At 50.0% G+C, this 13,950-nt stretch overlaps 1 protein-coding gene across 1 annotated transcript; it reads left to right on the forward strand.

Moving 5' to 3' along the window:
• Positions 1-9,497: 9,497 nt before the first annotated feature.
• Positions 9,498-13,109, forward strand: LOC144162137 (E3 SUMO-protein ligase PIAS1-like). Its single transcript, XM_077692626.1, has 2 exons — positions 9,498-10,278; positions 12,349-13,109. The coding sequence occupies exons 1-2, from the start codon at positions 9,781-9,783 to the stop codon at positions 12,685-12,687; spliced, it is 837 nt and encodes a 278-aa protein (XP_077548752.1). The 5' UTR covers positions 9,498-9,780; the 3' UTR covers positions 12,688-13,109.
• Positions 13,110-13,950: the final 841 nt, after the last annotated feature.

Below are 13,950 nucleotides of genomic sequence, written 5' to 3' on the forward strand. Positions count from 1 at the left end.
TTTAATGCAAAGCTTTCTACCTTCTACCAGCCGACGGTTCTTTCTCGGCGTGCGGGAGAATAAATTTCCAACGCGGCGGAGGCGGCGGCAAGGGGGGGGGGGGAGCGGGGGAGGAGGGAGGGGCGGAGGGTTTCACTCACACGGAGCACACTGTGGACGGCGCCGCGAATTTACCGAGCGTTCCCCGCGCAGAGGTGCCTGCTCGCCGGTGGTACGGCTTTGTCGTGTGCTTAGCGACGGTTATTTTGGGCCTGTTTTGGTGCAGCTTCGGGTCCATTGCTCGCTTCCTTCTCATGACTTTATTAACGTGTTCTTCAGCCCCTCCTGGGTAACTCGGACCCGACGGAATTAAGTGGTCGTACGGCAAAGAAGCATTAAGGATTGGTTTGAAGGGCGGGAAAACAAAACGTAGAGACCACATACAGACATCTGGCCGCTACAGAAACGCTACCTTTTGCGCACCACCTGCCAAGAATGGGGCTCCGTTTTCTAAATTGGTGAATACCAATTCGGTTGCGTTTTAAGAGGCTTTACAAAAGGCGGCAGGAGCAACTGATGCTGATAAATAGCGATTATAAAAGTTCCCTCAGATTTCTCGCTATTCTCAAACTTGCTAAACTAAGTAGTTTTAATCTGAATAAATTGGAATCGCTAAGCTCACCTGCCGAATTGTTTCGGTGTCGGCGCTTGTGTCGCGCGGTGGTGCAGCCCCGAGCTAACACATCGGAATGGGTAGGTTCGGCCGTCTCACCCTTCTAACGACGCTCTTCTCCGGTTTCTTTCTCCATACTCACGGCCGGGCTACAGCGGCGGCATTCGCCACTCTAGCCCGGCCGTGGCCGACACTGCTGCTGCGTTCTGGACGCCGCCCCCGCGAATTCCAGGCAACGGCTGGCAGAATCTCTGGATTCACTCATTGTAGAGCCACGTGTGAATTCAAGTGACGTCGCTTGGGCAGTTTTGGGTGTCGTTTAAAGCTTTGATTTCCAACCACCTTCACGGCGTGGATTGGAATCATTTTTTTTTTGTCTCACTGATAGCGCATTTCGCGTCGAAAACGTGCTGCGCGGTAGCTTAGTTTTTATGACTGATGATGAATGTGGGTGAAGTGAAAGAAACGCTTACCGGGGTTCATATCGAGCTTCTTTTTATTTTTAACGCACCGACGCTACACAGGTGATTAGGCGCGCCGTAGTGGAGGGCTCCGGAATAGTTTCGGCCCGGTGGGGATCTTTAACGTGCGCCGGAATCTCGAACACACTGGCGTTTTCGCTTTTCGCCTCCATAAAAAAAGCGGCCGCCGCGGCCGGGAATCGAACCCGCGTCCTTGGGCTTAGGCGCACAACGCCTTAGCCACTGCACCACCACAGCGGGTAGGAATCGAACCTTCGTACCACGCGTTATGAACGCGACGTCTATCGTATTCCGCCATCCCACATGACCGAAGCAAAAAAAAACAGCTTTGGGTCATGGAGAGGGGTGGTATGGAGGTGCAAAATTGGGCGGAAAACTCGTGTATCCCTCCTTGTAATGACGACGATGGTTAAACGGGAAGCTTTCTGCGTGCTAAATGAAATGTCGAAGCTTCAAAGTCTAAGCCGCTGCGATCAAAAGTCCGAACCGCCTGAGAGTCATAGTCCAAACTCAGACGACAACTAAGGGATCCATCACTGGAAAGCTTCGCGTTGAACCATCTACATCGTGTGATGGAGGGTTGGATCATTTGAACAGCGGAACTGTTTAGGCTTCAGCTTGGTCCGGTGGCGTTAGCAACAAAAAAATACCACGAAAAAATTGCCCCGTCTTTAAAGGGTGCACCACCCCAGACAGGGAATCACAACAGTGAAGCCGGCTTTCGCGCCTGCTTGGGTGTGAGCACAAGGGGCATATACGCATGCGCGCACCTTACTATACTATTCTGAAGGTGGTAGTCTTTCTTGGGCTAGCAAAAATCAAAAAAAAAAAAAAAAACAGCGCAGCTTTCACTGGTGGTGCAAGGCTGCAGAAACTGCGGAGCTGTGGGTCGGCGTAGCTGCGATCCTCTGTCAGTGGTGGGGACTGACCGGAAGCTTGGCTTCACCCCTCAGCACTTAGCCTAGAGCAAGAACATCGCAGAACCTAACAGAACTTAGCAAAGCCTAACGAGACGGAACACAACTTCGCAAGACCGGAAGAGGCAACAAGCCGCTTCCCCTGCTCCGCTGTGTTTCTCCACCCTTGCACCACTACGGCAAGGATTTTGGTCTTCCTGAACGGCTAAATTCTCCAACGTAGTTTTTCGGAATATTTATAGTGACTTGAGATTCTTAACAAGCAGCGAAATCTCGGCACACGGACGTTCTGGAAATTTTCGCTTTCACCAAGAAAGCGGCCACCATGGTAGAGATAAAACCCAAGGTAAGTGTTAAAAGGCAGTCAAGGTAAAAGCCAATGTCCTTTTTTATCTCGGGTAGGTTTTCAGCGCTTGCTCCTCACGAGCCTTCTCCTCGTGCTCTAGAGCTTCCTCCTCGCGCCAGTAACTCTGCTCCTCAAGCACTGTTGTGCCAGAGCGCCAGGCCCAAATTCGTTGCACGGGCGACGCGCCGACGCGCCGACCTCGTCCAAACCAGACCAAACCGCCCGCGGCTGACAGGCGCAGACTCCTTCTCCGTCGTGGCGGCTTGGCCGAATCACGCATCGGGTGAACAACCGGCAACCGACATGCGGCTGCTTGCCTGGAGGCGGGTTCGTGGAGGTGGCCATGGCGTCGCCCTCCCTTTCCCCATCGGGGCGGCTCGGCTGACGCAACCGCTTCGCTACCATTCGTCGGATTTCAAACTTCGGCCAGCGAGAGTCCTGATTGGGGCGATTCAAACCACTCGCGGCTACAACGGACCTCCGGGACCTCCGGGTATAAGACCGGCCCGGAGGCACTTATCGTCGGCATTCTTTGGCGGCCCTTTTCGGAGGCACCGAGTGGAGAGGTGCTGTGGCCTTTGTGCGAGCCATGTAACGCTGTTGTTACCCTTGTACATACTGTATATAAATGTTTCTTCGACTTTTCGTCGGCTCGAGAACTTCACCGCTCTGCTCTGCGCCGCGTCGATAGCGGACGGAACAAGGCGACGCCGCTACACCGGTCACTGCGCTCGGACGGCCAGTCGCAACAGCACCCACTGTTCAAGCTTGTCGCCGCTTAACCTCACGCGCTTTCCCAACTCAATTAACTCTGTCCTGTAGATGTTACGGTTTTAGGGGTATACACAACAAACAAGCCTGTCCTGTCGCGGACGTCAGTTATTGTCAGGTTCGGGCAATAATAAATAATATAACTATCTCTGCAAACGAGACTTTCTTTTTGTTACCCAAAACCCAAACAAATACACACAACCAACAAACGTGATGGCAGCGATCGACCTGGTCCTAGGTCGGGGTCCATTCTGGCACGGCGCGCTCTGTGCTCCCGTTCGTATCTTGAACGTTGCTGCTTGGACGCGCCGCCTTGGGAGACTGCCCGACCAGACGGCTGCAGACGTTTGAGAAGACGGGCTCGCGGTCTCAGTTGTGGGCGACCACTGAGACGGGCCACTGGTCCCAGCGCCCGACCGGCATACGTCTCGGTCACAGTCCCACACGGCCTCTGTTCTTCCCCTTCCACGACTGCCCTGTCGCCGACCGCTGTCACTGGCAGCTTCCCATTGGCCGGCTCGTGAATGCGGGGTGGGTGAAGGTTGTGATGAAGGGGCTCCGTTACCCTTCCTTGACTATATGCACATCGGCTGGTCAAGTATTTTCAGTGGTAAAGTTGGGGTAACGGAGAACGGCTGCCACAGGAGAGTTATTGCGCGTGCGTATTTCCTACATGGTGACATTTCGATAGATGGTGTCCTTACCGACTGATGACTGGCTCTAATAATGCGATTCCGCTTGTGTCTGCATAACTTGCTTTTCCTATCAGTGGATGGCATCGTCCTGTTTAGTCGGCCCGGACAGAACCCACAGAACGCACTTCGGGGACGCTACTTGGGAAACTTATTTTTACGAAGGACGATAATTATGAAGAAACCGAAAGTCATGTGAAGCAGACATGCAGGGATAGCCACTTACATAATGAAATGCTAGATGGTTATGTGCTTATGTAGACCATTAGAAAAAAAATTAGTTGCACAATTATTATGATCTGGGCTGCGTTCGGCAAGTGTTCTGAAATAATGAGCAGCACTCTACTTCTGTCGCTACTTCCGGTGATGATACGTGAATTCACAGACCTGAGGACTCATTACGCGCCATAAACCGAAGCTTTCCCCGCAGCAGAAAGTGCTAAGCCCAAGCAGGACAAATCATTCGGGGTCAGTGTGTCCAACCTGGACTTTTACCTAACCCACGAAACACTTTATGTTACCTTATTTTTAGCCTTTTCCTTTACACAGCTGTAGGAAGATTATAAAAGGGGGCCTTCGTCACGCATTGAAACGACTTGGACTAATGATGATGATAATGGTGATGATCACAAGCTGAACATTGAAAAATAAAGGGCCTGTATGTCTATCAAGAGTGATGATGATTGTGATTGCGAGATCGATGGGTATGCCGTGGCGTACAAATGAACAAATCATTGCTTTGTGGTACACAATAATATCGTCAGGGGTACATGGTCTACTGACTCGGTACTGCGAAAGGTTAACCGAACAAGTTGTGAGCGGTGCCTCTTCACCGCCCTGAGATCGAACCTCCCACGAGTCAGCCTGGCCTCGGAAACTTTCTGTGACTCGCCCACATTCTCCTATTTTTCATTTCTGTTTCCCTGTCCTCTTCCCACCGCCTCTTTGCAATTCCACCAGTCACAAAAAAGTGCCGCAACACGTCTTTCACCTGGCCACATAATAAATGCATTTTACCATCACCTCTGCGGCTGCGGCATTGCAGGGCCGGAACGCAGGCTGCGGCAGGGAGCCAGAAACCATGCGACATTGTGTAACGGAGGGCAAAGGTATCCGTCTAGTCCTCAGTGAGGGAGACATCCAGCTTCCGGAAGCACTTGACTTTAAGGTTAACGGAAAAGTGAACTGAACAGCAGTAGAGGCTAGTAAAAGAAGGTTGGAATGTTGGTGGGAAAATAACAGAGAACAATCTGGGAAGACATGCGAACAAAGAAGTCGGACTAGCAGAAAAATTTTATAGTCTTTTTTTCGCAAGGTGACTGTACAGAGGCGTTACGAGTAAGTTCGCTGCGCAACGCCACCCCCTTACAAAGGGGAAGCCGCAAAGCATCATCATCATCACCACCACGACCTCCATAATCATCATCATCGGAATGGATGATGTCCATTGAAGGAGAAATTGGCCGTCGGTATTGTCACCAGTGAACCTGCCTTTTTATTGTGCGCGACGTTCAAAGGCGTGTTAATGCTATTGTTGTTGTGGTTATTGTTGAAAACGTTTATTGAGAAAAGAGGGGAAGGGAGCTGGGTCGAAAAGTGTAGCAATAGGTGTGCGTACAAATAAATCGCGTAAGTTTGTCAGGCCACATACTCCCCGGACACGAAAATTTGTACTCACAGTCCGTAGTAGAAATGGCCCTTTATGCTTCCACACTTCAAACATCTCTACAATCCTCGAAAAAGAAGAACGAATACGTTAGCTGTTTTTCTGCCCGTGACCAACCTCACGAGCGCCAAGGAATGTACGTGAATGCGTCTTCTAATCGACAGCAACATCAAGGTCTGGGCAGTTTTCACTGAGGAGGAAGTTCTGCAAAGGCGGCCACTGCAAGCTGTCCTGCTCTTTCTCACTTACGTGAGGCCTTGTTGGCACTGCTCTTTACTTGAGGTAGGTCCTCCGACTGTCCTATTTCCCAGGTGCGTTCTCTCCTTACTGTTTCTGCGGCCTTTGGGACTTGGATTATCGCATTGTCTTCCGGGGGTAACAGAGCCGTATAGAAGCCGTCTGCTCAATTTTTCGGCATCGACACGACACTGGAGGTTGGATCATAGCCGTCTCATGTTCTCGAGCAGCAACACGAAGGCGTTCGCGGTGCGCTTATTCTTCCTCGGGAGTTGCGACCCATGTTCCCGGGGGAGCGTAAACAATGTATTTGGCGAGGAGACCCGAGGCGCGGTGTGCAGCCGACGCGGAATTGGCGCTGTGCGTCTCCGGACCACGCTTCATCGCGAAAGTCGTGACGGGCGCCTCGCGCCAGAGGAGTTCTAATGGGGAGCATTCTTTACCGAGTACAGACAAGACAGGACCGCGTAATACCCTGCATTGGAACAAAATTCCAACTTTGGCGGAATCAACACATGAAGATAATTGGTCGAACCAAAACCAAAAATGAGAAAAAATTTTTTCACAAGAATGATCTGACAAAACCGAAACTATGCATCTTATACACCCTCCCCCCCCCCCTCACAAAAAAAGAGAAGAAAACGAGGAATAAACGAAAAAATTCCGCAAGAAAACGTTGGAATTACGCATAAAAATACCGTAAACGGATCAACTCGGCCGTAGTCCTCGCTTCTTCGAAAAAAAAAAACGAATAATTAGCGATGCAAAGGCAGTTCATCGCTATAAAGGTATATATTTACATAATTGGCAGAAAAAAACAAAATAGAACTTGAAAAGAACAAAATAACGCAATGCCTTCCGCTACAGGAGAGTTTGTTGCTGGGCCTTCCGCTACTCATATCTATATTTTGTTGTAAGGAACTCGCACTTTAGACAAGCGGTGGAAGAAGGCTATGCATTAGTAGACAATTGTCTGAATTTCAGTTGATTTTTGCTTTTTTATTTTTTGCTAAAGCCACAGGACCAAGCTCAAAACTAAACAGCTCCATTGTTGAAATTCCTGTATGCCCGTCAACCGTGATGATGATACTACTTGCGATAGTGATGGGGACGCCGCGCCATACAAGTAAAGAAATCATTGCTTGTAGTCAGTCATACATCGTTACCGTAAAAAACAACAGAATCACATTTTCAGAGAATCTTCGTCATGGGCGGGCATGCTGGCTGGACGCCACGCTTCCGCAGCTTTTGCGAATGTACAGCCGTGAGCTGAAGTAAACGGACCACGGGAGCGGTGGCCAAAACTAATCGCTGCGCCGTCTGGTTGCGCGGCGCCTGCTGTCGAGATCGCGCACAGCGCAGGCGCGGCCTAGCAGTACAGCACACATGCCGCTATTGCTCGCTGCTTCGCGATTGTCTCACGCTCACGCCAGGGGAGCCGCGCTGCCCTTTTACTGCCTGCGGGTCACACACCTTCAGTGGAAATGGCGCGCTGGCGCAATCGGCGGAACGCGGCTCCGCTGGCAGAGTTGCCGCGCTGGTGATTATCTCGGGCTTCAAGCTTTTTTAAATGCAGAGCATTTCTTAGCCTCGCCTCTTCCTGCGTCGGACGGCGTCCACAGCTCCGCGTCCGCAGCAGGTGCGCCTCTCCTCCTTCCCTCCTCTCTCTCAACAGCAGCTGGCGCGCGCATGCGTCGTAGTCAGCCCGTTCCCTCCGTCGCGGTCTCGGCGTAACAGGTGCGTGATAGCAGCGCGGTGGGGCGTGGAAGGGCGCGCGCTGCTTGCGCATGCGCGGTCTCCCCCCCGTACTGCTCTCCCTCTACTGCGCGCGCTGCAAATATGAAGCGGCTAGCGGTCGCTCGTGCTTCAGTCACTGCGTTGCTCCTTCCTTCCTTGGTTGACGCTCGCTCCCACGTTTACTCGTGTCTGCTACTCCAGCATCACGGAAGAAGCGATATATGGAAGCAACACTGCCTTCAACCAGTACTGAGGCCCCACTGCTCTGCATTTACTCGTGTTCCCCTCGCGGGAAGGCGCGGGAATTTTTTTTTCTTTTTTTTTTGCAATCCCTCCTCCCCCTCGGCATATATTGAAGCAGAAAATGAAGCAGAAAAAAAATCACTGCGCACTCGAAGAAAATAAACACAGCACCATGTTTGTCGTTTTTGAGGATAGATGCGAAATCACAGCCTCCAGAGAATATCAGAGAACTGGGAAAATTATTGATGCTAACCTTACATGCCAAGGTTTTGACAAATACTACCGTGTTTAGGTATGTACTGCATTGCTTTATGAAACTTTGTTTGCCGCATGCGGCATATGTGCCATTTCGCAATTGCTCGGGAAAATCTAGCTTCGCAATTTTTCAAGTTCGAGGCACCGACACATAATGTTCAAAAACTATATTGCGATATGAGATACCATTGAACCACGCCTTCAATTCCCAGAGACTATCGAACTGCATGCAAAGTGCATTTTTCGATTAGATTTATTTGCACTTGAAAACATTATTGACAATTCTTGCGCACTTCTGTGCCATGAGTTGAAATTGAAGGATTTGATCCAAAGAGGGTTGTTCAGTCGACGATTGAAGATAAAGAGATTACTAGCTTATGGTCGACGGCATGCGGCAAACAAACGACGGTATACTTCAAAACAGCCAAGTTTATTTACACGTAATATTTTACAAAGCATTGCACAGGGCTGTCGTTCATAGATGGGGGTCCGCAGACAAAAAGAGGAACGTGGGAGAAGAGGAACTCCGTGGGTCCCTCCGCGATACTCCCAACTTCCTTTTTTTTTTGTTTTCCAAACCCTGCCGCGAACTAAAAAAAGTGGATTTGCCGCATGACATGCTAGAATAACGCCTCCGCACAGCACAAATTTTAAAGCTAGCTTTTTGCACAACGTTTAAATTATGCAGAAAAGCCACACTCAAAGGGCGTGCAGAGATATATGTGTATGAGCGACTTTGGGTGCAAGGGTGAATTGTGCGACAATAGGACATGTATCAACATATTTCATCGTGGGGTCCCTCAACACTTTTGCAAGCCCAGAAGGATTCTTTGGCACGCTACCGACCGAGTATCACTGGCATCAGAGGTCGGGCAAATCCCAAGTCCTGCGGGCAGCCCTTTCCTTCACCACGCCATAATCTTTGTTTAATTACAAAAGTCCCGCCTCCCAAAGAGACGACGCAACCGAGAGTGAGGAGGACCTATCAATTAGCCAATACTATAGGCCGCTGAGCGACCACAAATACAGTCAATTGTTGTTGTGTACACAAATATCTATGGGACCCAACTCTGTCACTCTCATGCAGAAATTCGAAACTCGAAAAACACGAACTCGAACAAACAACAAGACAGCAGATATCAACTGAGAAACTTCATCACTTAACAAAAAAGAAACCTCCTGCTTTTTGAATAAAAAAAGGCTACGAGCCCAACGCAGCCACAGCACGCTATGTGTGGCAGCGTAGCACCATTGTCACTTATCAGGTGAGTCGCATCGTTTTCAATGATAGGGCGGTGCCCGGCAGTGTTCCTCTAACTGCGCGGCGTGATTCCCCTGGTGTCAATTTATGGGAGCGTGAGACAATCGCGAAGCAGCGAGCGATAGCGGCATGTGTGCTGTACTGCTAGGCCGCGCCTGCGCTGTGTGCGATCTCGACAGCAGGCGCCGCGCAACCAGACGGCGCAGCAATTAGTTTTGGCCACCGCTCCCGTGGTCCGTCTACTTCAGCTCACGGCTGAACGTGTTGAGTTTGTGGGTTTGTGGCATCTACCTATAGCGTTTCTGTGACAGCGTATCCAGAAGCTGCAGTGTTAGTCTAGCGTTTATGATACCACCACAGCCCGCACTGTCACGTTTTGCAGTTAATTGCATGCCACGTGAGTGCTGACTCGACCACGCCACGCGCTCTGCACCGCTTCTTCCTGCAGGTGGCGCAGTCTGGCTGCTCGGGCAAGGGTAGAGTGAACTAGAATAACTCTAGGCCGGGTCAAGACCTTCGCCATGGCTCGCGCTCTCCACAGGACGACTCCTTCTCAGCCCTTCTACCGCTTCGTCAGGTCGCTCTCCCTGAAGGCCTTTCCGCCGCACGCGGGATCGAACGCGCGTGCCTTCACCGGAACCTTCACCAAGGCTGACCACGGGGTGTCTCGGACACTGACCCTGGTCCGTTTCCAACCGAAGGCGTCCGCGTCCAGTCTGGGACCCTGCTCGGCGTGCTTGAGCGTGAACAACCAGCCATGCAACACCATCCCCTTCACGACGGTCAACATGACGCCCCTGGGAAAGCAAGGGACCAACCACTTCCGCGTCTGGAGCCAGGCCATACCGACGCACGTCGCCGTCTCCGTCGAACAGGTGGTGAAGGTTCCCGAAGAAGAAGTGCTGCGCGCCCTCGACAGCGACGATTTTCCGCACGTCTACAAGCGGGCACACACGCTGGACCTCGTGAAGGCCCACTTGGACGGATCAAGCGGCGATGCCGTGGTGGAGATTTTGCAGGTGCGGCTTTGAAACGTGCTGCTGCCAGCTGATTGTACGTCGCATACGTTAACCATTTAGTTAACAAGCAGCATCCAGAAGAGAGCGTTTAATTACTAACGACTGACGTTATTCGGCGTGAAATCACGCCCTAACGTCAACGCGGCATGCTGTGGATACAAAATGCGCTTATTATGGAAAGCTGATCAGTAAAAAACGAGGGCAAGGCACTTGACGTTTCTAAGGTGTACTTTCCTGATCTGGTAGCGGGATCAATATTCTAAATTGTATTTCGGTACATCGCTTGTAGTGTTAAACCACTATCTAAAGAAGTACAAAGATACATGCAATATTTTTATCTAAAAATTGCAGGAAATGGTATACTAACGTACAAAACGAAAACATCGGCATCCGACGATACAAGCGCAATTACTACCGTCTCACGTTGCGCGGCAGGGGCATCAATACTATCTGATTTCTTTTTTTCTGCGATCCGCGAGGTGGCAGATGAGAGGTTTTGGTTGCGTAGATATACGATATTTTTCTCTGGTTGACGCACATCCCAACTCATGAGCACCCAGATGGCCCTAGTGGGTAGAGACTGACCCTACCTTGGCCCCTGCAGGCGCATCCGATCTAAACAGCACCGTATGCCAAGGCGGCAGTTGTGTCCTTCGCCACTCCCCCACCCCAAGAACTCATTCTGGATCCGCACCCGCATGCAGTCGACACTTCAATAAAACGTGTAAGCAAGCTTACCTCCAAATTTGACAGAAGTTGCAGCTTTTCTCGGCAGTGAAGCACACACGGCCGAACAACCGCAGCTCTCACGAAGGTTGCACGCAATAAAAAAATGTAAAAAAGGAACAGTAATTTCTTTTTCAGAGTAATTGATGTGGCGAAAACGGAGATCTTTGCATAAGTGGAGATTGCCAAAAACGAATATGACAGGTCGTTTTCTCAACACATCACATTTTCTCTAGTTGAGAGCGATATCACAATCCCACCTCTCATTTCAAAAGGAACAACGGCGTGTTATCTTACTCGGGTGTCCACTCCAGGTACGTAACCAGGAGTCATTCTCCGGAACGTCGAAGCCCGGTTGGCCACCCCCTGATACTGCACTGCTGTACTCATATATCAGTCGTACGATCCTTATGGAGTCACAACTCCTCGTGGTTGTACCCCAGAAACGGGAAATCGTTTTACAAGGCCGATACGCCGTGGCCGCCGTCAAAGGACAACAACTAAACCCAGTTCCACCCAGTGTGAAATCTGCTGCAACATCGAGGCTGTGGGTTGTCTGTACGAAGATTACGCTTAGCTTGAGCTTCGTTCTTGTGCGTAAATTGCAGTCGTCCTAGTGCCTAATTGTCATAACTTGTTTTCTGACAGTTCCGGTAAAACAACAGTAACGGCCGTTTTCGGTAACCATGCTCACCCCGTAGGTGGTCATGTATTGGCTGCAGACTAATTCTGTAAGGTCGATAACTTCAGTATGCGGTAACTACTGTCCGGTAACTAATTTCGACAAGCAAGTGAACCTTGTCGTAATAGTAGTCGTATTAGCGGCTAATTGTTTTATAATTTGTTTCGTGATGCTTTCAATAACACAAGAGGTAGCGTCGTTTTCTGTAATCATACTCCACCGTAGATGGCACACTTCACTGCGCAACAGGCGATGTGAAAAAGCCAACTTTAGACCTGTCATTTGAATTCGGCTTCACAACTAAACTCGCGTGCCTTGCCAAGAAAACATTGTTTATTGTTGAAAAATCTTGTTATTATCTTGTTATTACCCAGGATCTTATTATTTTTATGATTTATTTTCTTTTCTATGAACCGGTTTTTGCGGAACGGAGAAACAGCTCAGAGGAGGGCGTGGCACGATACCAGGACAGACTGTCATCAAGACCAGCCCTAGAACAGCCCAGCTTTAAATATTGGGCATTGCGGACTTGGGGGGCATTGTATTCTTCTAGAAGACAGACAAGCACAAACGATTTCAAATACATATTAAGCGATACACGCGGGCGCACGCTTACATTTTCATTTCAGAAAGCTCAATTCTCAAGCCGTGCTCGCACGCAGGTGTCGCTGCTGTGCCCGCTGTCGCGTAGGAGGATGAAGGTACCCTGCAGGGGAGTGCACTGCCGCCATGTGCAGTGCTTCGACGCGTACGCGTACCTCGCCGCAAACGAGAGCACCCTGAAGCCGTTCTGGTGCTGCCCCGTGTGCGACCTGGCGCTGCCCGTCGAAGACATGCGGGTCGACCTGTTCACGCTGGACGTCCTCGGCGAAGCTGAAGAACACAGCGACCACGTCAGGTTCTTCGCCGACGGCCAGTGGGAGAACGTGGCGGCGGGCAAGGATGACCACAGCGTCATCGTCATCGAAGACAGCCCCGTCAAGCCCGTCCGGAAGGCATAGCGCGATGTTTCGGAATTGGTGCTCGATTCGGACGATAACGAGTAGATAAACGGGCGAGGTGCGCTGCTACACGCCCGCAGAAAAAAATTAACCCTTCGGGGTCTTATTCGAGGTAACTGATGACATCATTGGGACTATCACATACGCATCGCTTGTATCTGCAGTTTTTCAGGGGTAAACGTAATTTGGCTTTGATGATTGGTTTGGTCGCAGTCTCTGATCGGTTCGCTATCTTCGATTGCCATCTTTTCCAAATTGTTATGTATATATTCGCTACTTCATTTGGGGGTGGTATTAATGTCATGTATTTATGCATTTGCTTATGTATTTATGCAGTACTTATGTGTTGCTAACGTTGCTTTCTGCACTTCTCAATTGCAATCAACGACCAATAAATGATCTCTAAATAAACCAGCATAATCTCACATTCGTTTTCTCCGGTCAGCTGCTGCTTCGGGCGAATCAAAATAAATCTACAGCTTGAAAAAAATCGAGCGCTAAAAACAGGACAGAACGCTAAATCGCGAAGAGGGCGCTATTTTGAAAAAAGCAAAAGCTCCGAAGCCCGCACTTATTTGTAGTTTATGGCCACTGCCAGACTGCTCGAAGGAGACATTAAGACAAATTACAGGCTTTTGTTGATTACATGGACACTAGACTTATTTGTGCCGCCTACGAAATACACCGTTACAAAACCGTACTTTGTTCTTTTTGTGGTGCCCTTTGTCCCAGTTGCTCATACCACTGCAAGGTTTAAAAGTAGTTCATCCGCTGAAACTGTTTCAGTGTTGTCCTTATTGCTGCACTGCTTACGTTTAGTAGGACGAAATCGGAAAGCTTTAAAATCGTTCTCTTTTTCTCTTATCAATGCGTCTTAAATTTCGTGGCTGGAATGGGTCTGAGTGAGTTACCAAAACCTGGATCTGCGAGATTAAAGAATGTTATAATTTGTCTTCACGGGCAACTCGTTACCAGCTTCCAGTCATCTGAGAGCATGCCCAGTAAGTAATGCGAATTTAAACCGTCGTTTAGTGACATCACATTTATGTTTCGTCACGCAGACCAAAAGACTAAGGATGTACGGGGAGCCATCAACACACAAACACATCATGACATATGCGCTAGTGGTACGCCGCTGGTATAACATGGCTTGTCGGGTCAATGGCTTTCCGACAGAAGCAGCAGGGACGCCTTACACTGTCCGCCGGCGCGCACCACATCACAGATGAGAGGTCATTCTAGGCGTCCCAGAAGCCCTAAACA

This window comes from Haemaphysalis longicornis, unplaced genomic scaffold (assembly GCF_048455015.1).
Source record: "Haemaphysalis longicornis isolate Haplotype H1 unplaced genomic scaffold, Haemaphysalis longicornis Haplotype H1 scaffold_12, whole genome shotgun sequence".
In the NCBI taxonomy this organism is placed as follows: domain Eukaryota; kingdom Metazoa; phylum Arthropoda; class Arachnida; order Ixodida; family Ixodidae; genus Haemaphysalis; species Haemaphysalis longicornis.